At 35.5% G+C, this 23754-nt stretch overlaps 1 protein-coding gene across 5 annotated transcripts; it reads right to left on the bottom strand.

Annotated features, from left to right (window-relative positions):
- Positions 1-4679: 4679 nt before the first annotated feature.
- Positions 4680-23156, bottom strand: DRAM2 (DNA damage regulated autophagy modulator 2). 5 transcript variants are annotated; one of them, XM_047724053.1, is made up of 9 exons: positions 23087-23156; positions 20792-20889; positions 18811-18955; positions 14814-14881; positions 13384-13523; positions 7590-7767; positions 6992-7074; positions 5566-5658; positions 4680-5048 (listed from the first exon to the last, which is right to left on the bottom strand). In XM_047724053.1, the coding sequence occupies exons 3-9, from the start codon at positions 18939-18941 to the stop codon at positions 4941-4943; spliced, it is 801 nt and encodes a 266-aa protein (XP_047580009.1). In that variant the 5' UTR covers positions 18942-18955; positions 20792-20889; positions 23087-23156; the 3' UTR covers positions 4680-4940. The 5 variants fall into 5 exon arrangements, with proteins under 5 accessions (XP_047580009.1, XP_047580007.1, XP_047580008.1 ...); XM_047724051.1 differs by lacking the exon at positions 20792-20889 and adding an exon at positions 20206-20300; XM_047724052.1 differs by lacking the exon at positions 20792-20889 and adding an exon at positions 20206-20300 and having other exon boundaries at positions 18811-18952.
- Between the last annotated feature and the right edge of the window lie 598 nt (positions 23157-23754).

The raw sequence follows: 23754 nt of genomic DNA, 5'->3' as shown, positions 1-23754 counted from the left end.
TTAGTAGTTTTGAAAATTTCATATAATTTTGTAAATACACAAATACTTTCCTCTTTTTTTTCTCTTAATCTTTTTTATTTCTTTTTCTTACCTAGAAGGTAGGGTTTCTATTGCAATGTTGAATAGAAGGGGCAAGGAAAGATATTTTTGCCTCCTTTCCATTCCAGGGGGAAAGGATTTAATATAAAATCATTAAACATGATATTAGCTGTTAGATTTTCATTGATGTCCTTATCGAATGGTAAAAATTCTCTTCTATTTTTGGTTTGCCAGGAGTTTTTGAACTTGAGTGTTTAATTTTGTCAAACTACTCTCATTACTGTCATTTCTCCTTTATGTTAAGTTGGTGAATTATATTGCTGGGATAAACCCACCTTGGTCACGCTATATCATTTTTTTTTCATTGTTAAGTTGTTTCCTACTATTTTAAATATTTTTGTATCTGTATTCATGAGGGATATTAATCTTTTCTCTTTTCTCATATTTGTCAAGTTTTGTTACTAGAATTATGCTGGCCTCATAAAACAAGGTGAAAGTCCTCTTTATTTCTTTAAAGAGTTTATGTAGAATTCAGTGTTTGTTTTTTTTAAATTCAGTGTTATTTTTAACTGATATATTTAACAAAATTCACCAATGAGTTAATCAGGGTTTGGAAGTTTTCTTATTGGAAAAATATGTAATTACAAATTCAATACTTTATTTTTAGATTTTTTTTCTTCTTGTATTTTTCACAAGCTAGGGGTTAAAAGGCAATTTGTCCATTTCATCTGAGTAGTTGAACTTAATGGCATAAAGTTTTCCATAATATGCTCTTATTATTTTTAATGTCCAACAAGTTATGTAGTGATACCTTCCTTTTCGTTCTTTATATTAGTATTTGTATTTTCTCTTTTTCACTTGATCAGGTTTTTGTTTGTTTTGTTTCCTAGGCTGTCATAACAAATTACCATAAACTGAGTGGCTCGAAACCAGAGATTTCTCTCGGATTTCTAGAGGACTGAAATAGAAAATCAAGGCTCCTTTTAAAGGCTCTAGGAGAGGATAATTCCTTACCTCTTAATAGTTTCTGGTTGCTGGCATTCTTTGGTTTGAGGATGCATTATTCCAATCTCTGCCTTTGTTTTCACTTGGCCTTCTGTTTCTATGTCTCTATGGTCTTCTTATAAGGATACCAAATCACTGGATTTTATATGACCTCAGAACTAATTATTTCTGCAAATATCCTATTTCCAAATAAGGTCACATTCTAAAGTTTTGGATGGATACGACCTTTAGGGAAATATTACTCAAGCCAGTACATTAATCTTGATAGGTGTTTATCAATTTTTATCATTTTCAAAATCTCACTTTTGTTTTTCTGTGTTAATTTCCAACAACTTTGTGTAAGTTCTCAGTCAATACCATGCCTTCAAACATTTCTTCTGTATCATTCTTTATCTTCACCTTTAGAAACTCAGTTATGAGATTCAAGGCCATTTGATTTTGCCTACAAAACTCAAATACTCTATACATTTTATTTTCACTCCCTTTTTCTTTGTATTTTCAATTGTCCTGTCTTCCAAGTTTAAAAAATCATTTCTTCTATGTGTAATCCTATCATATTCAATTCTAGAATTTTCTTTTTTTATTTCCCATAATTTACATGTCTCTGCTGAAATTCCCAATCTCTTCATGTTTACCACCCTTTTTACTACTTCCTTCAGCATTTTTATCATAGTTAACCTACCTCTGATAACTGTAACATCTGGGCAATCTGAGTTTGCTTCTATTGACTGTTTGCTCTCGGGATCAAACTTTTTGCTCCTTTGTGGGTCTTATAATTTCTTCTTATAATTTCATAAAAGAACAATAGAAAATAAAATGAAAATAAATAATAGTTACTGCTGCAAAAGGGCATGGCTGTTCCTTTGTCAGGCTCTTAGAGTGGGAAGCTGAGTTAATCTCATCCGTAGTTGAGGTAGAGATGAGCTCTGCAGCTGATTTAGTTTAACTTTAGCACTTGCTTCAAATATTTTAAATGAAAAGAGTTGCCTTTCAGTGGGGATTGGGATCTGAGCACTGATGAGATCCTAGTGGAATCTTTGTGCTTTTTAGCTAAACTGCCTGATATCCGAACATGGGGACTTCTTCTCTGCACTACATTTCAATAGCATATTTTAGATTTCCTGAAGTATTCTCTTTGTATTCTACTCAGGCTTCCTCAGTAGGTGACTTCTCTCAAATTACCATGCCTTTTGGAGGACCCAGTTGCTTACACTTACGATGTCTCAGAAATATATTTTTCTTTATTTTAGTTCTGTTCTATGTTCTTATTGTCCTAGTAAATGAATAGTTTACTAAAATTAGCAATCTGGCTGGTTGAAAAGAAGTAAGACATACATCATGGATTTATAAAGTTACTAGTAAGCCAATGTTTACTGAACTTCATTTCACAGTGAGTCTACACAGGGCATTGAAGAGATAAGAAAAGTTCTCTTTCTCTTTCACAAATCCACTGAACACTTACAATATATGGCACTATTCTGGCAACATACAATATAATTTAAATAAATGGGATATGGATAAAAATGGAGCTCCTAAATTATAAAAGATCTCGTTTGATTTCTAAAATCTAAAATTAGAAATGGACTAGTTCAGGTTCATTTTATCATGTGATTTTTGCCATCTCCTAAAATCTTGTCATCAATATCCATTTAGTGTAAGGAGAAAAAACTGGGTAAGAACATTACCATTTCTCAGAACCTTAATAAAATAATGCACATCCATTTAATTTACATTTCACTGCCTAAAATTCAGTCTCATGCTCATACTTAATTGAAAGGGAAGCCGGGAAATATAGTCTTGCTGTATATCCAGGTCAAAAAAGGAATAGATACACTCAGTTCATAGAACTTACTAATTCTTTCAGCTTAAGACCTTCTTTTTTTAAGGATAAACATTCAATCAAAAGTGTTGATTGAATTGAAAAGGAATGTCTTATCTGTTTATCCAAGCTACTGTACTGATGGTGGAGGCAAGGCATATTTTGAGGGAGGGGAATTACCTTCCTGTTACTTCAGCCATAAGTGAAGGATAAACACACATTAAAAAATCTCTGCTTATAATCCCCCTTTGAACTTTGTATTTTCAGCCTCTATTATGCCTAAGCGTTAAGGTTAAATGATGGGATTAAAATACTATCAAAGTAACATTTTGTTTTAAAATAATTTCTTTAATGTGTTAGTGCATATTTTTAAGCCTAATATTCTAGTATAGACCTGTAAATCCAAGTTTCTCCCTATGCCATCCTCCCCATATACAATTTGTAAACTTTGATTCTATCAATCCCTCTCTCACTACACTGTTGTCCTTCACAACTTGAATTTCAACTTCCTGATGTACAGGAGTCAGCACTGAATGCTGTTTCTCAATTGAGGCTGCACCATAATTTTCAGAGGCATAACAGAAATTTTTCATGGTTTGTGTCCACATTTTCTTCTAGTGATGCCAGATTTCAATGAATCACTATTTACTGAAATATCTTCCCATGTTCACTGCTGCATGATATATGTAAACAGTATTTTATCCCATTTTGTCTTATTAGCCCAGAAGTCTTCAGAAATATTATTTACACAGTCCTATATCTAGCAACTTATTCCTAATTAAGGTCAGATTCCACCATATATCCATTTTTCCTTTAAAAGTGCTCCTTCTTTGTGCTTTAAACTTGTTCTCACCATTTTTTATTTTGGCTACAGAACCTTTTCTTCTAAAATGATAAACCTTGTTAATCTTCAAAGATCCTTTGAGAACCAGTCACTGAGCACCTCCTGGATGAATAATTTGAATATGAATTTTATATGGGATTTGTAAACCATCCTTTATCTGCCCAGATAGAGATCCAAGTAGAAGCTATATGATCATTTGCATGACAGAGAGAGAGGAAAAAAACCAGCTTTGATGGATACAGGTATCCAAATTATTTTGTGCCTTGTTTTTTTTGGACTGATTTTGTCCTTTAGAATCTGGGTTCTACAGAGATCACACCCTGCTCAAAAGACTTAATATCTGCCCACACAAGACTACTTTTATAAATAATTATAATTTGCTATAAATGAAAATCTAAGAAGCTCTTGACTACAGTTTGTGGTTACTTATATCAATCATATCTACTGTTATTTACTAATTGCTCAGCCTTATGTATGAACACTAACCTTTGTTTTCTATAAAACACAATCGAAGTAAATCCGCCTACAGCTACTTCTCTCATGCAATAGTAATTAAAATCTCATTTCAGAGACTAAGCTTCATGAAACTGTGACAGACCACTTGGCATATATTTGGCCTTGTGGCAGGAATCAAGTCCATACCTACAGAAGCACTTGCGCAAAACTTGAGCAATGAAAGCACTTACATGAATTCAGGTCTGCTCCCATTAATAAGTGGATTCCAAAAAAAAAAAGTTTATAAAGACTGTAAGAAATCTATTTAGATGGTTAAACTATTACTTCAAAATCCAATTCTAAAGGAGTTGTTGAGTAATAATGATTATCTGGGGTCCTTGGTAAATGTCTCTTAGAAGAGTGTTCCAAGCAAAACATGGTTTACAATGATTTAGAAAATATGAAAGGCTGGATTTTGTAGACTGCTTGGTGCACATCTTGTTTCTCTTAAATAAATTAAAAAAAATCTACAGTGTCGTTGTAGTCCTTTGGTTTTATTTTCTGGGATTAAAAAGAAAGTATAGGCATAAATGTTTTTACATGGTCTTCTTGAAGACATCCTTGAAAATAACTTATCAAATGGCTTTATTCATGTTTCCTGATTATCAGTATTCATCAATATCACTGTCAGCCTTGATTAACTGGTTAAAATTTTCAGAGCAGAATAAGGAACTTTCATGAACATTTCCCCCAAATCCCTGAGAATCGCAATCATCACAGATATATTTTATCCCTTCATCATAAATCTCTGGAAAGTAGCCGTGTTCGTTCATTGTTAACAGGGCAAGGAGCAGTGTCATAGAGGGTTAATCCATGTAAATTGGCTTCCACTCGTAAAGAAATTTTCTGTAACAGAAAAGAAAATTATATATAGGCGTTTGTTCCTTAAAGACATCTTCAATGTCTTCAACTTTCCATCTTCAAAATGTTCTGAAGAATATTTTTGGGATTGGAGATGTAAATCAATTCTAATGAGTAAAAAGACTGAACAGATGTTGTACTGCCAAAGGTATCATCTGTAGTACCAACAGAGTTAGGAAAACCAAGCTTTTCTACTCAGAAGTTCTTCATTTTTCTTTGGTTTCTAAAAGGAATTGGTGAAACGAAATGTTGAGGTTGGCCTACATAAACATAGGCAGAGTTGATGAAATTGACTTGTTTTACAAACTGATTTTTCCAGGCTGAACCCCTTCCTAACAACACACTGTTTTCCCAAACACAGAAATGACTTACCTGAGCAGCTCTTCTTATGGCATCGCTGCTTATGAAGTTAATTTTCAAAAATGTTGAAGACTTGACTATAGCATCTTCTTTTATTCCACCTGGGGGAAGTTTGCATAAATATAATGTTGTGTTTTCTTACCTGAAAATCACGGATGTAAGTCAGGAAAAAACCAAAGAAGGAGAAAGACATAGACCATTCTGCTGCAGTGGTGATCATGTGAAGCACATAACCCTTGAGTGACAATGGAAAAAAAGAATAATTCTTTGAAATTTCACTTGAATGATCTAGAATTTCTCTCAAATAAAAGAACCATAAAATCTGCAAACCAATCTGTCTTCTGAACTTCAAAGGACATGACATAAAAACTAAGGATATATTAATATACTATGGCCTTTTGTCAAAAACTATATACATGTGAGTTTATTAATTGTAACCAACATGCCATACTAATTAAAGATATTAATAAAAAGTGTGTGTACAGAATATATTGATAACACAGAACCCTCTGCACTGTTTCCACAATATTTCTGTAAATATAAAACTGTCTAAAATAACGTTTGTTTAAAAACTTAATTCTATTTATCTTTTATAAATAATTCCATATCCAAACTTTCTGGGAAAAAACAAAAAACAAAAAACAAAACAAAACAATCCTAATTTATTGAACATATCTCAATGTGGTTTTGATTTGAATTTCCCTGATGGCTAATGATGATGAACATATCTCAAGGCATTAGGAAAGTCTTTCTAAATGATCTAGCTGTCGTACCTTCATCTAGATCAAATAAAATTTCCATTTGAAGAACTAAGAACAGGACTAAGAACAGGAGAACCTCTACTCTATAATTGGGAAGTTACTGCTTTTCCCGCAGCCATAAGATTCATTAAATGCCACTAAAAATGTTTCAGTAAAAAATACTCATGATAAACTTAGTGTTATTTTTACACTAAAAATAAAGCATTAAATAATATATAGATTATAACTGAGGAAAACTAGCAAATTATTTCATTCTTTCATTCTTACAAACATGTCCTATCCAGAGCTAATTCTTTAAAAATAATTCAAAATGAAATGCCACTGAGAGGTTTGTGAAAACAGATGAACTTAATTTTGTCATCTAGTTAGCATACATCCCTCCTCTTTTTTTCCTCAGGGTCAAAGATGTTATCTCCATTCAGATATCCATTATACTGGAACCTAAATAAAGAGTACGTAATAATAAACTTCTAGATGGTAATTCAGAAGACAAGTATTCCAATAATAAAAGGGCTCAGTTGGGTATGTTGTACTACATTACATCCATATTTGGAGGAGTCAATTTCTGAGAAAATTCTTTGCCATCACAATTCTCCTTATGTCTTGAAAATGTTCATTGTTGAATTGAGACAGAAAATACTGGTAGTGCTACATAAACTCGATCAGACATAGAAAATAATCCTAATTTAACAAAATGATTACTCTAGAAAAGTATCATTTTTAGTGATGACATGAAAAATACATCAAAATCAACCAAAATAGTCATCTTTAATATAAAACTATGTTTTATAGATTCCAAGATCTTACTCTGTCCTCAGGGTTCCAATGGAGTTTCTGTTCAATATCTGTGCCAAAATTCCCACTGTGCAAAAGTGATGAGCAAGTCAGCACTATACAAAAAGTAAGTCAAGGAGAATCTCAGAGAAAACCTGTAAGTTTAAATTAGATTCAAAATAAAAATCACTTTAAAGTCCCACAAGGATTACTCATTCATTTGTTTCCAAGGTCCAAACCCATTTTCTTAAAGACTCGATATTATATAGTAGTAGTGAAAATTAAAATGTACCCAGAGGATTACTATGAAATGGTTTGCATAGTCAATCCCTCTTTGCTCAGTAAATCAGCAGTACTAGCCTAAGATTCTGCTACATAATTGTTCTCGGGAGGGCATTAACTCATCCTTCATATCTCTGAATGAGTATGATCAGGCTGAATTTTATCTTTGTTCCCAGCTCAATTACTGAGATCTTATGTCAAATTTGAATCTCGTCCTTTAATTTAGGGTTAGTAACCCAAGAATCTCCCACACAAAATGCCTGCTCACAATATGCCAACAGTGTTCACTTATATTCTGTTATTTAATTCCAAGCTGCCAAGTACAGCTACGTTTTACAGCAAAGGATACTGCTAAATGCACTTACTCCACACCAGATAACCACCAGTAGTCTGATCCAGAAGACTTGTTTGCCATGAATTTTGGGCTGCATTTGGTAGGAAAGGATGGTCTGAACGAACATGTATAATGAGCCCATGCCAAAGGTGAGCACAGCTCCACATACATGTACAATAAAAAAGGCTGTTTTCTGAGAGGTAGAAAGAAGAAATAAATAAGAGAAACTCAAAACATATTGCCAACACAATATTTAAAAGCACAGGCTAGTGACCTCGAAAAAACAGTCGCTGAATGGAAAAGGACTATGAATTCCAGAGATTACTTCCTGAAGCAATTCTCTCCCAGAGTACTCCACAAAAGCCAGAAGACTGCAGTAAACCAGTAGTCACGACTGAAAACATGGCAAGAATTATTCATTTACTCACTGAATAATATGTTTATTTGGGTACCTCTTCTATGTCAAGCACTGTTCTAAGTACTCAGATATATTAGTGGACAAAACAGACAAAAATCTGGCTCTCAGAATTTACATTCAAGTGAAGAAGCACAAACAGTAAGTGGCAAACTTTAGAAATAAGTAAAGTCCATCGTTTGTTAGATGATAATAAGGGTTATAGAAAAAGGGTAGCGCATGGCAAAGGAGGATCAGGATGGTTGGGAAGCTGGAGGGAGGGTTTCAACTTAAATCTAATTTAAATCTGGGTGCAATTTAAAGGGTCAAAAAATTAAAGCATTCCCTCTTGGCTCCCATCGATTAGTTTTGGATAAATTATATACGAGATTACCGTAAATTCCAATATTTTCCTCCTTTTTATCAGTATCCATTTACATTTTACTTTTTACTACATGTACCCTCTGCTTAAAAGTGACAATGGTAGCTCTCCAAAAATCCTACAAATGTTTTTGGTTGAACTGCTCTAGTTTTCGAAGCTGGTGCAGTCTGTATTTCGCTTGGTTGAGAAGGCGCTGCAGAGCACCTGGCAGAGTGTAGGACGGGGTAACAAGAGGGGAGAGGTTAGGACTTGGGTCCCTTCTCTCACAACTGACTGTGCTAATTCACAGACATAGCACCCAGTTTTCTTAGTTGAAGCTATAGTAAGTAAAAGGTAATAATGTTTTTGCCAAAGCCATTGGTTTTCTTTTGGAGAGGAAGGGCTATTTTGATTCGGTTTCTGGTATTCTAACTGGCAATAAGTTACGAGTACTGGGAAGAGAAAAGAATGCATTGCTATTACCACTTTGGGTAACAATGAAGAAAAACTTCAGTACCATAACACATAATACAAAATGGTATTATCTTCTTCTGAGAATTTATCTATACATACGATTAAAGGCTAGAAAAATATAGGCAAAAAACGAAATTAACAATTTTAGGGCTACAAGCAGGAATATGGATAAATTTTCGCCTTAAAAATATTCTCATATAGGGCACCTGGATGGTTCAGTGGGTTAAGCCTCTGCCTTCTGCTCAGGTCATGATATCAGGGTCCTCGGATCAAGCCCCGCATCAGGCTCTCTGCTCAGCAGGGAGACTGCTTCTCCCTCTCTCTCTCTGCCTGCCTCTCTGCTTACTTGTGATCTCTCTCTCTCTCTGTCAAATAAATAAAATATTTAAAAAAATTTTTTTTTCATATAAATTGATGAAGCTAAATACTGATATAGCCTGATTGATGCCCACCTGTGATCAGTACATAGTTCCAACAACAAAATCCTGTGAATTAAAAAGTAAAAACAGGGGCACCTGGGTGGCTCAGTGGGTTAAGCCTCTGTCTTCTGCTCAGGTCATGATCTCAGGGTCCTCGGATCAAGCCCCACATCAGGCTCTCTGCTCAGCAGGGAGCCTGTTTCCTCCTCTCTCTCTGCCTGCCTCTCTGCCTACTTGTGATCTCTGTCTGTCAAATAAATAAATAAAATCTTTTAAAATTAAAAAAACAAGTAAAAACAAAGAATGGAGGGCACTTATTACCGTATTTTTATAATTAAAAATAAAGGCATTTAAAACTGGTTTTAACTGGCAGTACTTCTGCTTGGACATTCAATTTTGTTACTTTAGACACCAAGGAAACAGCAAAAGATCTTGAAATAGGCCAGAGAGTACTCCAGTGGAATGTTAAAGCCTCTGGCACTGGTTCTACACGAATGTCAGTTTTACTTGGCTCTGAAAACTTCCGTAATGATAGAAGTTATGTGTAGAGACAGAAGTTAATTTGTAGAAAACTGACAGAAATGCAAATAATCCATATCTATACAAATGCAATTGTGTCTTTTTGAATGTTATTATCACTCTGTGAATAATGACCAGTTTTACATCATAAATTTGTTTTAGCATTCCTTATTTGACTACAAACCTGTGGTACCTTGACTTCTCTTTTCAGTTGATTTGTACTACCTACTATTTCCCTCATTAATCAGTAAGTTAAATAACATGTACAAAAGTCATTATTTTATTCTCTTTAAAAATATATCTTTTCACAAAGCAAAGACAAAAACTTATCCTTTGACAAAGACAAGAAAAATTATAGCGATAGGTGTGGTCAGGAGCAAATGTCTGATAAAGAACTTAAGAAGTATACAATGAATGGTCTGTAATCTTTACCTACAAGCAGTTAATGAAACTTAGGAACTGATCTTCTGCTTACTTAGCCTTATCCTCTCTCTGAAGTCTCCCTGAAGATAAATTTTATAGGAAGAAAGAATGGCATGTGACAACAGAGGCACACATTATGGAGTTTTCTTGCCACAAGCCAGGCAATACCAAGGATGGCTGGTAACTATTGGAAACTAGAGAAGAGGCATGTGTCCCCAAAAGGGAACTATCCCTTCTAACACCTTAGTTTCAGACTTCTGGCCTCCTGAACTTTAAAAGAATCCATTTCTGTTACTGTAAGTCACTCAATTTATGGTATTTTGTTATGGCAGCCCTACAAAATTAATACAGATTTCTGCTTACTTATCCTTTCCAAGTTTCCTCAAAGATAAATGTCCTTCGAAGGGAAAAATACTCTTAAGTATGCACTGAGGATGCTTAGCATGTGTTTGTGTTTGCTGAATTTTATTATACAGAGTTGTTTTCAAATAAATTAAATCTGCATTTTTTAAGTCAGAGTTTTCCAAATCACATTAGGTCTCTTTAAGCACCAACAACCACAGCAGTAGCAAAAGAATTTTTATCCATCCTGCTTAGTCCCTTTAGCCTCTTTAATAAGTCACTAAACAATGAGAACATCTTTGTTTGAAGTACTACGTTAGGTGATGAATATACAGCGATGAACACAACCATTGTGCTCGTAATTAATGGAGAAATAGATCAACTAAAAAATTTTAAAAACCACAGATAAAAAAGTAGACTATAGTAAGTGCTGTGAAGAATTTGTTTCCAGAGGCTAAGAAAACACAAAGAATACACATAAAGAAAACTCTATATAGGAACAAGTCTATTCACAGAGATCTCCCTGAGGAAGAGGTTTGCACGGAAAACCTGAAGACACCTAGATCTATTTAGGTTTGGGGTAGTGAAATGTCCAACAAAAGAAATATGTGAAATGGAGTGAAATAAACTTGTCTTATTTAAGGAATAAGAAAGTCCAGTGTTACAAGGGAGTATATTAAGAAGGGGAATGATGTAGAATGAGGCTAGAGAAGTAGATCATGCAAGACCTTTGAATTAATGAAGCAGCTTGGCAGTTCATCAAATTCCTTTTTCTCTCTTGATTACATCTCTTTTCATGGAAGCTTGGAGCTGTATAGCTTTAAATAGGGTACAGGGAAACAGAGTGTGATGTACATATAATAACAAAAGATTACACTGGCTGCAATATTAGATGAAAGGGAGGTAAGAGTGAAGGCAGAGAAAGCATTTAGGTGGCTATAGTACTAGGCCAGGCTATGAAAGATAATGAAATCTGAACTGGTTGAAGAGATAGTAGGGAGAGCAAGCAGAGATGGAAATGAAGAGAAGCAGATGTTTACAAGAAATGTTTAAGGGGTAAAACCAACAAGTCCCTACTTTAAAACACAGTGCTAGAGTCTCTTCCAAGTCAAACTCTGCAACACAGAAGTGGGAAGAGGCAGTGGCAATGCACTCACCACTTAAGCACTAAAAGTTTATACAAGGAAGGATATTGGGGTACTGTTACAGAATCTGCTTATAAATAGGGCCCAGTAATGAAGCCATCAGTGAAGGATGTGAAGGACATTCAACAGGTCCAAAGCTGCATGAAAAGGGATGTGATCAAGAGAGAAAAAAGGAATTTGATTCAAAATTAAAAAGCCCAGGGACCCCTGTGGTGAAGGTTAATTAGAATTAAAGCTAAAAGGAACATAGCAATAAAAGTATATAAACCGTTTTTATACATAAATGAGAAAAAGGCAGAAAGGCAGCATGCACAGGCCACAAATAGGAACTCCCATTGGAATTTACTGGATTGCATAAACAAGTATTGATTATTAACACAGGTAGCATCTTACGTGTGGAGGTCACTTTGGGATCCATTCTTACCACACAGGGATGAGAGATACTGTTAAATTGGTAAAGGGACAACTGGAACAAAGAATCACTATCCATATACTAAAATTTCCCCCAAACATATTTTTAACACTGAGCTTCAGAAATTGATTAGTGAAGGGAGAATCCTATTTGTGGCAAAGACAGCTAGCCACCAAAAGTCCTGCGTCCCTTCCACAGTATGGAGTTGTCCCAGGAACTGATGCTCAGCATGACTTCATTTCCCAGTCCCTCTTGTTGTGTCTAGCAAATGTTAGTAGGATGATGTGAGTCACTGTCAGGTCAAGGTAGTTAAGAAGCAGGTGTGATTTCTGCATATTCTCTTTGACTGTTCCAGTTGGCTGGATGCAGAAGACAGTAAGGACTTAGGGAATGCGAGAGCTCAAAGATGGATAGTGTCTGTGCCTTAAATCACTGTGGGAGGAAAGCCATCTGTCAGGCAAAAATACCTGCAGTGGATGCATGAATATGCCTCTATCTGTGTATTTGTATGAGGGTGTATAAATAGTTATTAGATGTCTAAACTGAAACTCTGAAGACTGCAGAGCCATTAAGCAAAAAACACCCATATGCCCAGGACATAGCTGGTATTACCAAAGACTCATCTGAAAGAATGTCAGTTGAAAGGAATGTGAAGAGTTTGCAAATATTTGTGAAAGTTAACCTGCTACTTTAAGAATTCCCTGAGAAAAAGTTGAAAAGCTCCATATCCTCCCTTTACTTCCTCATATGAGAGGCTGAGCATCTCTAGAAATAGAGGTGACCAATGGGAACATCTAAACAAGAATATAAAATAGGTAAATGAGTATAGATTGTTAGCATATTTTTTTTTCCCCCAAAGAGCTTTACTTTTAAGTAATCTCTACACCCAACATAGGACTCGAACTCACAACCCCGAGATCAAGAGTTGCACGCTCTACCAGATAAGCCAACCAGGTGCCCCCAGCCATATATATTTTTTCAAAGTTCAAATCTATAATTGTGTCACTTATAATTTATATCAATTCTCTCTGGTCTTGGAATAATCTCCAACTAAGTAGTAATGAAGAGTCTAATAGAGCCCTGTGAATCATTAAAAGGTCAGAATAATTTATAGGTTTTCAGGAGTTTACTGAGAATGAATTTTTCCAATTGTGTATGTAGTGAACCCTAAGAAGATCAAATGATTTAAAGGCAGGGGATTCTACTTTGTTAAGGCAAAGAAACAATAACAGTGTGTAACTGAATGTTTCAGGTTTCCTTTTGAACATGTATTAATTTATGTACCTCAGGAAAATACTTATGCTGGGCTAAAATACAAACCTGGAAGTTTGCCACAACAGAAAGTCCAAAACAACTCAGTAATCCAAGTACAAGGCCCGCCTTGTTTAATTTGATGATACGACTCTCTTCAGGATTCAAGGCATGAACTTGCTTGTAACGAACATAAATGGTTGCAATGCCTGGGAAGAGATAACCCAAAAGACAGCAAAGTAATAAGTAACCAGGGAATAAAGTTGCCAACAAAGAGTTAACAAAAGTCACCTAACATAAATCTTCCTTTCAAAGTTAATTTGAGAGAAGAGAAAAACCAAAAAACAGAAACAGCTGTTGATTTTAAGGTTGCATTATGGAACTAGTAATATCTCTGTGGGACTGAAGGGCACTCTCATGGGCCTCACATTTACAAATATTTAGGACAAAATTTAAGAGATAAGTTTGATGTTTTCTGAAAATCTCTAATGATAAGTGTTATATAAAACAAAATATTCTAGATGATTAGCATTAAAATTTAAAGTAATTATTGCTAAAATATGGATAAAACAGGTACTGGCAAAAAACAAAACAAAAACCAACCAACCAAAAAAAAAAAGAAAAAAGAAAAAAGAAACACCAAAAGGTGATTTGCCTCACTCCCATTTCATTTTATTTCAAATTATTATAACTTGGTTCAATCATATATAGCAGTCAATTACACAGAAAACAAAAACACCAATTTTACGATAGTTATTATCAAGAAAGGGTCAAATCAAGTCAAATTTCCCATTGCAAAAGTATTGCCAAAGAACTTGGAAGTATAGAAAATGAAACAGAGATATGCTTTTGTAGATATGTTTTTAAAAACTTTAGTCATAAGATGAACCTCTATACACTGAATCATTCATTTCCTTGACTTCAATTTTTGATCCAAGGAGATAGTAAATACTATTTGGAAAAGTGCAAATATTTAAAACAATCACAATTGATGAAAAAAAATTTTAATCCTTAATACAAGTTTGATTCAAAAAATAATGAACAGGAATGTAAATTACAGTAGAATTCCATTCCTTTGGCGTTAGAACATCGTTCAAAAATCAAAACACAGTTCTACCACTACTCTTAAACTTCTAAATTGTTTATCCTAAATGAATTTAGTTGGTGTTAGTTGCAGTCAGTGTGTTTATAAGCTTTCTGTCCTCTACTGGTCACTTAAGAAATCCACTTAAGGTCTCAAAAACTATTTGGTTATACTTTACAACTTCTATTTGGATGAGTAGTCAAATAGCCTTATAGATATTTTTTAAGGTTTATTTCTATAATTTAGCATTTTTAGAAACTGCCTTTCTTTGAAAAGGAACATATCTGGGATCAATAATTTAGTGGTAACATTCCCTCAGGTATAACCAGAAAGTAAAACAAGTAACAAGTGTTTAAAGAAGGAAAGGGCAATTTTGGTATTAATTTTGATTTTTAAAACAATTCCCATTACTTACACAAAACTGCAGCAATATTTAACATTGCCCCAAACAAGCATTTTTCTGGAGCTACTGTACCAGTGTCACTGAAAGAAAAAAAAGAAGGTATGTGGATTTCTCACACTAAATATACATGTGTATTTTTTTCTAAAGAGTAAGAAATAATGGATTACTTCAAATCCTGTATCTTTTTACACATTCCTAAGTTCAACTCATATAATTTTATGAGAACATGACAGTTTGAGCTCACAGTATTTATCTAGTTCACTTTTCTTTTTTTTAAAGATTTTATTAATTTGACAGAAAGTACAAGCAGGGGGAATGGCAGAGGAAGAAGGAGAAGCAGGCTCTCCGCTGAGCAGGAAGCCTGATGTGGGTCTCCATTCCAGGACCCTGAGATCATGACCTGAGCCAAAGGCAGCCGGTTAACTGACTGAGCCACCAAGGCACCTCAAGATTACTTCTTTTTCAGGTAACAGAAATCAACAGAAATTAATTAAAAACAAACAAACCTGGGCACCTGGTGGTTCAGGCAGTTAGGCAGCTGCTTTTGGCTCAAGTATGATTGCAGGGTCCAGGGATTGAGACCCACATCAGGCTCCTTGCTCAGTAGGGAGCCTGCTTCTCTCTCCCTCTGCCCCACCTCCCGCTCGTTCTCTCTCTCTCTCTCAAATAAATTAATAAAAATCTTTTTAAAAAATAACAAAAAATACCTACCCTGGGTACATTAGGGCTGTGTTACTGATTTCCATCAATTGGTCAGGTGTGTTCCTTTGTCCCACCTGGATGTTCCCGAAACACTACAGATCCTTTCACAACTCTGCTTTTGTCATCTGTTGTTGACCCTGTCTATAACTCAATTGATACCTAATCATGTCCTGTTAATTTCAAAAACATTTATCAAGCACCTACTATGTGCCCAACAGTATTTTAGGGACAGGAGTACAGTGGTTAGTAAAAGAGACAAAGCCCTTCCCCTCTTGTAGCTTCCACATGAGACCAATTTTTCCCTGCCCTCCAGAGAGCCTTGGCCAACTCCTCTAGCAGAATGAGGAATCACAGAGCACCCTGTCCAGACTTCTGTTAAAATTGCTGATCACAATGTATTACAATGTATCAGCTTACATGCTTGTGTTTCAGGGCAAACACAGATCCAGATCAACACCTATCATTTACTGTGCAAATTTGGGTATGCTCTTTTATCTTTCTATGACTGTTCCTTGTCTGCAAAATGGGGCTATTAATTTCCTCCAGCCTCATCAGCTCAACATGAGGAAATGAAAATGACAATACATGTGAAGATCTAGCACAGCAGCAGACATAGGAGAGACACCCATTAAATGTTAGTTCCTTTCCCTTCTCTCAAACTACGGTAAAGATGAAAAAGATAGTCTTTGGCCACAAACTGAAGTACTAAAGGAAAGAGATAATAAGGATCTCAGCTAACACAATCTAATTGGAATCAAAAAGAGAGGGAAAGTCACATCTGGTAAGGAATCAATAGTGTTTGGTGAAATTTGGGTTAGGTTTATGAAAAGTAAAGTAACACATATAAATTCTAAGGATTGCTCCTTCCAACTCTAAGATGTATCTTTAGAAACAAAAGATTCTGTTACTCTAATCATCTTCAGGAAGTGAGAATTATGGTTTAGCTGCTTGTTTTTTCTACCTTTCAATTTTCCAAAAATAATGTATATACATTCCTATAATCAAAAAATTTCTGATTTCCTAAAATTTTAATATTTGTATTTCAAGAGATGCTACGGTTTAGAAACACCCTGTGAGGAAACAAAAGCATGCATTTCCAAGATGGCTGGCTAAGTGTGCTCCTGCCTCGGCTCTGGAACAGTCTGATACAAACTGGACTACAAGTAAAATCAGCCAAGTCCATCACCTCATCAACACAGCACTCCAACCCAGTGGTCATCAAACTAGTTTGATCACACACCATCAAAAAGAAAAAAAAATAAAAAAGTCTGATTGTGTAACTTCAAAATATATGTATTTATTAGATAATTTCAAATATCGAGATTTTAAAATATACATAGAGCTTCTAATTTGTTCTCTTCCCCCAGTACTCATCTCCTGCATTCTATGCAGGCATCCACTACTTGAACGAACTAAGAGAACACCTGAAACATACTTGCTGTGAAATTGTCTTTGGTGTGGAAATTTACATTTGGTTATATCTTTTGGGACTGTTAACAATTAAACCTTTTAGAGGGGTCTGTGAACTGAGAGGAACTTTGCAGAGCATCTAGTCTAACTTAATCATTCTTCAGATGAAGGAAATGAGCCCGAGAAGTAAAATTAAGTACTGAGTTTAAATGTATTAGAACATTGGAGAAAGGTCCCAGGGTAATAATACTAAGGTCAGTAGCAGAAAAATAAAAGGGTAGAACAGGGACAGAAAAGGAAGTGCCTAGGGTACTGTCAGAAAATCACATGCAGTACCATCAGAGAACTGAAACTCTGAAAAAGAACCCAAAGGCCTCTTAAATGATTAAAAGCTTTTTAAAGTGAAAGCAGACAAGTTCTTAAAGGGGAAATAAAAATGCTGAAAGGCACTCAGGAATTACTGATGTATGTTCTCTAAAAAGTCACTAAAGAATGAACTGTCTCCTTAAGCTACATGTTCCTGTAGCAGCGTGCTATGATCAGTGGTGATTATTCATCAAATTATTCCTAGAATCGGAACCTTCAATTCTAAAATATCTTTGGTTTTTGTACATCTTCCCAAAGTGTACCCAATTTGTTGCTATCTTTTGCTCCATACCATACCACTGTGGGAACAAATGTAGATAGTAACATTCTGATCTCTTCTTGATACTTTTTTTTTTAAAGATTTTATTTATTTATTTGACAGAGATCACAAGTAGGCAGAGAGGCAGGCAGAGAGAGAGGGGGAAGCAGGATCCCTGCTGAGCAGAGAGCCTCATGCGGGGCTCAATCCCAGGACCCTGAGATCATGACCCGAGCGGAAGGTGAGGCCCAACCCACTGAGCCACCCAGGCGCCCCTCTTCTTGATACTTTCAAAAAGATAAATTTAGCCTTCTGGTTCATCACTCTTTAAAAATTCACTATTTTCTACATTGGAGAGGTCATTTTTTCAGAATGTAAGCAAATAAATAAATGAAACAACTATAACAACCAAACAAACTATGGAAGGAAACCAACCAAACCATTAATTACCTCTGGACAGGCAGAAGCAGGAGAGGGGCTGAAACAGACTTTCACTTTTTACTTTTATAGTCAGTCTAGTATTATTTAAAATGCTAGGATAAGTATATATTGTCTTTATAACTGGGAAAAGAGAGTTACAAACATAGCACAAGCAACTGAGTACCCATACTTATATCATTATTAGTTCTGAAATTTCAAAAATACTACTGATAAATTTTGATACTTAATGTGTCAGAAAGACCTAGACAATATGTCATAAAGATTAAAAGCAGGGTCTCTAGAGTCAAACTGCCCAAACTGCATTTTGGTTCCACCTCTTACTGAGTCATGAATCCTTGAACAAATAACTTATTTCCTTCTCTCTTAAATGGGGGTAACAATTTTTACTTCATAGGGTGGTTGTAAGGATTCAATTATTTATCATCTGAAGAATGCTTAGAACATTACCTTGTACATAGCAAGTAGATCAATAAATAGTTGTCATTACTATTATCTTTTAATACTACTACTGTTGTTTGCAGCATTTTTGAATTTTAAAGGGAGAATAATTCCACTTCTATCTTCTGAGACAACCTCAAATATTTATTTGGAAGACAAGATACTTAAAGTGTCTTAATTCACTAACTAATTCACTAAGTGAATCATATCCCTATCTCCACCTTTCTCTATCACATGGAAAGAACCAAATACAACTTCCTTTTTATACTCTGTGTTGTTATAATGTTGAACATAAAACCTGAATTTTAAAATGTTAACATGGAATGTTGGCTTCACTGTTAAAATGTGAATGATACATAAACGGTCTCCTATAAAAAAATACATTTCACTGACCTGATATAAGGCAGAGCAGGGTCAACATGGTGAAGTGTTATGGCTGTAATGTATGAAAATATAAAAGCAGCAGCTGTCCAAATTACTAGGGCAGACGGGAGGAAACTGAGACCTTGTTGAAACCACCACATCTCAAACAGGTCTTCTGAGGTAGAAAAAGCAAATTAGAGAAAATTATTCACAAGTATTTCATCTCTCTACTTTAGCCATCCACTCCCACTATCTTATACTTATCAACCTGAGCTTTCCACTTCTGATATCACCCCCCACACCATCTACTAACACCTGCTTGCTTTCAGTTTCTCTGTAAATGGAACCAAACTTCACCCACTTGCCTTATCCAGAAACATTCTTCCTCCCTCAGGTTTCCACACATAATCAAGTAGTAAGCACTGTTTATTCAACCTTCTAAGTTTCTTTCAAATCTACCCTTTCTTTCCATCTTCACTGCCACTACTCTACCGAAAATACCATTATTTCTTGGCCCGATTATTATTATAATCTCCCAAATGGTTCTTCTGTAGTATGGACCATGACCAATCTAGACTCCACCCTAAAGCCAGAGTGATCATTCTAAAATTCTGAAATATCAATCTGACTACCTATTCTCCTATAAAGAATATTTCAGGGCCTCCCTGTGCCCTTATAAATTGTCTTTCCTCCTTAACTCAGTCTACAGGGTCTTTGCATTGTCTGATCTCTACTTAACTTTTGGTAATTCATCTCTGGCTACTTCTTTGTTCCCAATTCCTTGCTCTAGCTTTCATCATCATTACAAATGCAAACACAGTGTCTACTCTGTGTCAGTACATCACTAATCACCTTAAATAAACGATCTCATTTACTTCTCACAACAGAATTACAGAGATTAAGAGCATTGTCCAAGGTCACAGGGCTGGGACTTAGAATTCGAACTAAAGCAGTTCTGTTCCAGCACCAATCACTGTGCTATATGGCTACAGGAAACTTCTTTCTGATGTTCAAATCTGTTATGCTCTCTTGTACACTCACAGACCTTCATGTATACTGTTCTGACTGGGTAACAGACCACCATGCTATTACCCTTCAGCCTCACTACCACCTGCTAACTCCTATATACTTTCTTTTTTTTCTAATTTATTTTATTTTATTTATTTGTTGGAAAGAGAGAGAAAGAGACAGCACAAGCAGAGGGCGCAGCAGACAGAGAGAAGCAGACTCCCTGCTGAGCAGGGAGCCTGATGTGGAACCTTATCACAGAACCGTGGGACCATGACTCCAACTGACTGAGCCATCCAGCCATCCCTACTCCTATATATTTTCAAGTACTAACTCTTACAGCTTTAGCTGAGTGTCCCTGCTTTGTTTCCAAGAACACCCTTGACTTCCCTGACCAAGACATTCATCTCACTTAACTGTTGCTTGTTTGCTTGGTTTTATCTTCCTCACTAAACCTTAGCTTCTGACAGAGCAGGAACCAACCGTTTTGTTCACCATTATATTTCCAGCTCCTGCATGAAGGGGAAAAGAAAAAGAGTACCTAAATATACACATATCACACATCACCACTTTCTCTTAAATTCCAGACTGAGGATGTTTTTTCCGAATTCACTAATGATTACTTGATATTAAAGTATCTGAATGTATTTAAAATTTTTAAAAATAAATACAGAAATACCCTCAAGTTATAAGAAATTACTGCTATGCATATGAAAATAATGTCATGTTTAGAGGAGTATCTTCTCATAGTTTGATGGACAGAAATTGAATATTTCCCATGAACTTTGAAAGAACTTTTTTATTTTAAGAGCTTATTTATTTATTTGACAGAGATCACAAGTAGGCAGAGAGGCAGGCAGAGAGAGAAGAGGAAGCAGGCACTCTGCTGAGCAGAGAGCCTGATGTGGGGCTGGATCCTAGGACCCTGGGATCATGACCTGAGCCGAAGGCAGAGGCTTAACCCACTGAGCCACCCAGGTGCTCCTGTAAGAACAACTCTTACCTGCATAATCCTCCAATGTGCTCAGCTTCTTCCAAATAATGAAATCTCAGCCACTTTTGACTTGTACTCATCATTTACTCTGATCATCTGACTTGTTGCTAAATATCTACATTTAAGTCTTGCTAAGTTAAGTTTCTTTTCCTTTTTCCCTAAAGTCACCATTATAGACTCGATCTGAGTAATTTCCTGCTTGAATTATCAAAGTCTCCTCCTTTCTGTTTATTTTTTCTTTTTAGTTTTTAACATTCTATCAATTTTCTTCATCAATCTAGTTAAACGTGATAATTCCTTGCCACATTCCTATAGTGCTGTCCCCAGCATAAGTTTCTGGGACAATAATTCTCAATTTCTACAAATTTTGAATTATTTCTAAAATCTTTAATTCTTCTCCTTTATTCTCTTTGAAATTATTTTACTTTGGATAATTCTTACATAACATCCTCAGAAGAGTCTAGTTTCATATTTGTTGGTTCCACCAACACTTGTACCTGTTTTACAGTTTTTGATATGAACTTATATTTGGATGATTTTAATTGGGAGTATTCTATAAAGCTTAGGTTAATGGTGAATCATTCCAGGGTGGGTCTATATTTATTTTTGCCAGACAGTCTGGCGCATTACCAACCTGGGCCAACTTTTTTCCAGGTTTTTTAGACCATGTAGATAAGTAAATTTGAACCTTGAATCTGAGTGTTGGCAAACCCCGTAGTTTCAAAAGTTCTCAAGAAGTAGCTTTACTCACCCACCTGGACCTGGGTGAAAATGAACAAATTTCTTTGTGATCCCCCTTGCCAGGAAGGAGATATTTTTCCTAGCCCACCTTTCACTGAGTAGTTTTTTGAGGATCCTGGCTGAATCTGGGGAAAGGTAGTTCTCCAAGGCCATGGGTTGTATAATTTCAAGTAGAAATATTTGCATTTTAACTTTTATGAATAAAATCATCCCCTGAAACACATTTATACAAACTACCATGTGAATGGTGCCTCTTGGAATTGTATACCTGAGAGGTCAAAGGGCTTTGAATTCTCTCTACCTTGGTGGGGAGCAAGAGGAGCCTATCACTAGTCCTTAATTGTGCTTTATTTCTGCTATCAGCCAAACCAAAGACACACTGCTAGTTTACTACTCTGGTTTCTATTCTCTCTTTGACCTTTTAGCCCTGGGGATTTCCCTTTCTGTTCTACAGGCCTACAATGTATTTAAAAGGCTAATATAATTTATTCAGCATTTAGGTGTTCTAGCAAAAGGGATTTCCAAAACATTGTATCCATCCCTTTGCTAGAAGCATAACCCCCCTTCCTTTAACCATTTTTGTATGCACATGTCCTTCTTATTCTTTAAAATCAAGCTCAAATATGATCTTCCACAGCAACCTTCCCTAATCTCTCTGCATCCAGAAATAAGCACTCCTTCTTCTGAGAATACTCTATTTGCACATCTCTTGTGGCTATTGTCTTCTACAGTATGACAAATAAGTAAAGGGTCTTAAGTGGATAAAATCCTTGAGGAGAGACTCCACTTCCCTAATCATAGCAGAGGGCCTTCCCCATGTTAATCACAAAATATTTTCTGAATGAACAAACAGCCAAAACCAAATTGATTCTTAAACCTCAAAAAGATTCATGATTTTTCTATTTCAGTCAAGAGTATTGTCATTTTTCCAGGTTATCCAGATTCTGAGATCTCATGAGTAACCCAAGGTTCCAAGACAGTATCCTCTTGCCACATGTGGCTATTTAAATTAAAATGTCAGGGGTGCCTGGGTGGCTCAGTGGGTTAAGCCTCTTCCTTTGGCTTGGGTCATGATCCCAGGGTCCTAGGATCTAGCCCCACATCAGGCTCTCTGCTCAGCAGGGAGCCTGCTTCCTCCTCTCTCTGCCTGTTTCTCCACCTACTTGCTATCTCTGTCTGTCAAATAAATAAATAAAATCTTTTTTAAAAAATTAAAATTTCAATGGACTAAAATAAAACTTGTCAAGTGCTCAAAAGCCCCATGTGTCTAGTGGCTACCCCAAAGGATAGTGAACATAGAGCACATTTCCATTATCATGGGAAAGTTCTATTGGATGATGCTGAGTAGCTCTTACAGGGACTGCACTGACATAGCACAAGTAAAGAAACACACTACTGATACATAATAAGTGGTAGCTTTTAGTACTAACTGTTAAATGGTCTAAAATAATACCCGCTTCACAGAGGTTCATGCAAGAACTAAATGAGTTAATATATATAAAACATTGTCACAGACGATCAATAAATGGCTGTTTCTCTTTTAGACTGTAAAAGATAAATTACCTGTTTTACAAGCTCGTAAGATATTGGTCTTCAAATCTGCACAAACCTGCACCTTTGTAAATCCTGAAATCTACATACAAAGAAAATAAGAAAATGTTTCAAACCACATTCTTTTAAACGTGTACAGTTTCAATTCAATGCACCAATATTTGTCCATGGGTAGGACACTATGTTATAGTATTATTAATAAGTTATTTTTCTTTAAAGAGTCAATACATGTGTTTAAGTTTTTATTTTAAATTTAGTTTGGTGAACATACAGGGTTATATTAGTTTCAGGTGTGTAAACAGTGATTCAAAACTTCCATATAGTACCTGGTGCTGTTCAGGTTAAGTGTACTAGTGTGTTTTATAATGATATTGTACCATCTGAAATTAAATAATATTTCAAATCTAGGATATCAATTTTCCTATCCTTTCTCACATTAGACACCTTTCACTGACATCAAAAAAGATAAAAGTAAAAGGAAAAACACTGAATTTCCTCCTATGGAAGGAAATTTTCCTCCTATGGAAGGAAAGACAAAAATGAGGAAAGGATAGTTTATTATTAAGCAAAATAAAACATTAACTAGTCCATGTGATGCAAAGGGAAGAATAGAGTTGTGAGATCGGCTTTATCCAAGTACAAATCCTAGCTTTATCAAGTCCCAGCTGTATGATTTTAGG

The sequence above is a fragment of the Lutra lutra genome, chromosome 4, assembly GCF_902655055.1.
Source record: "Lutra lutra chromosome 4, mLutLut1.2, whole genome shotgun sequence".
Taxonomy (NCBI): Eukaryota; Metazoa; Chordata; class Mammalia; order Carnivora; family Mustelidae; genus Lutra; species Lutra lutra.
The sequence above is the reverse complement of the archived record's forward strand: the minus strand, read 5'-3'. Positions and strand labels throughout refer to the sequence as shown.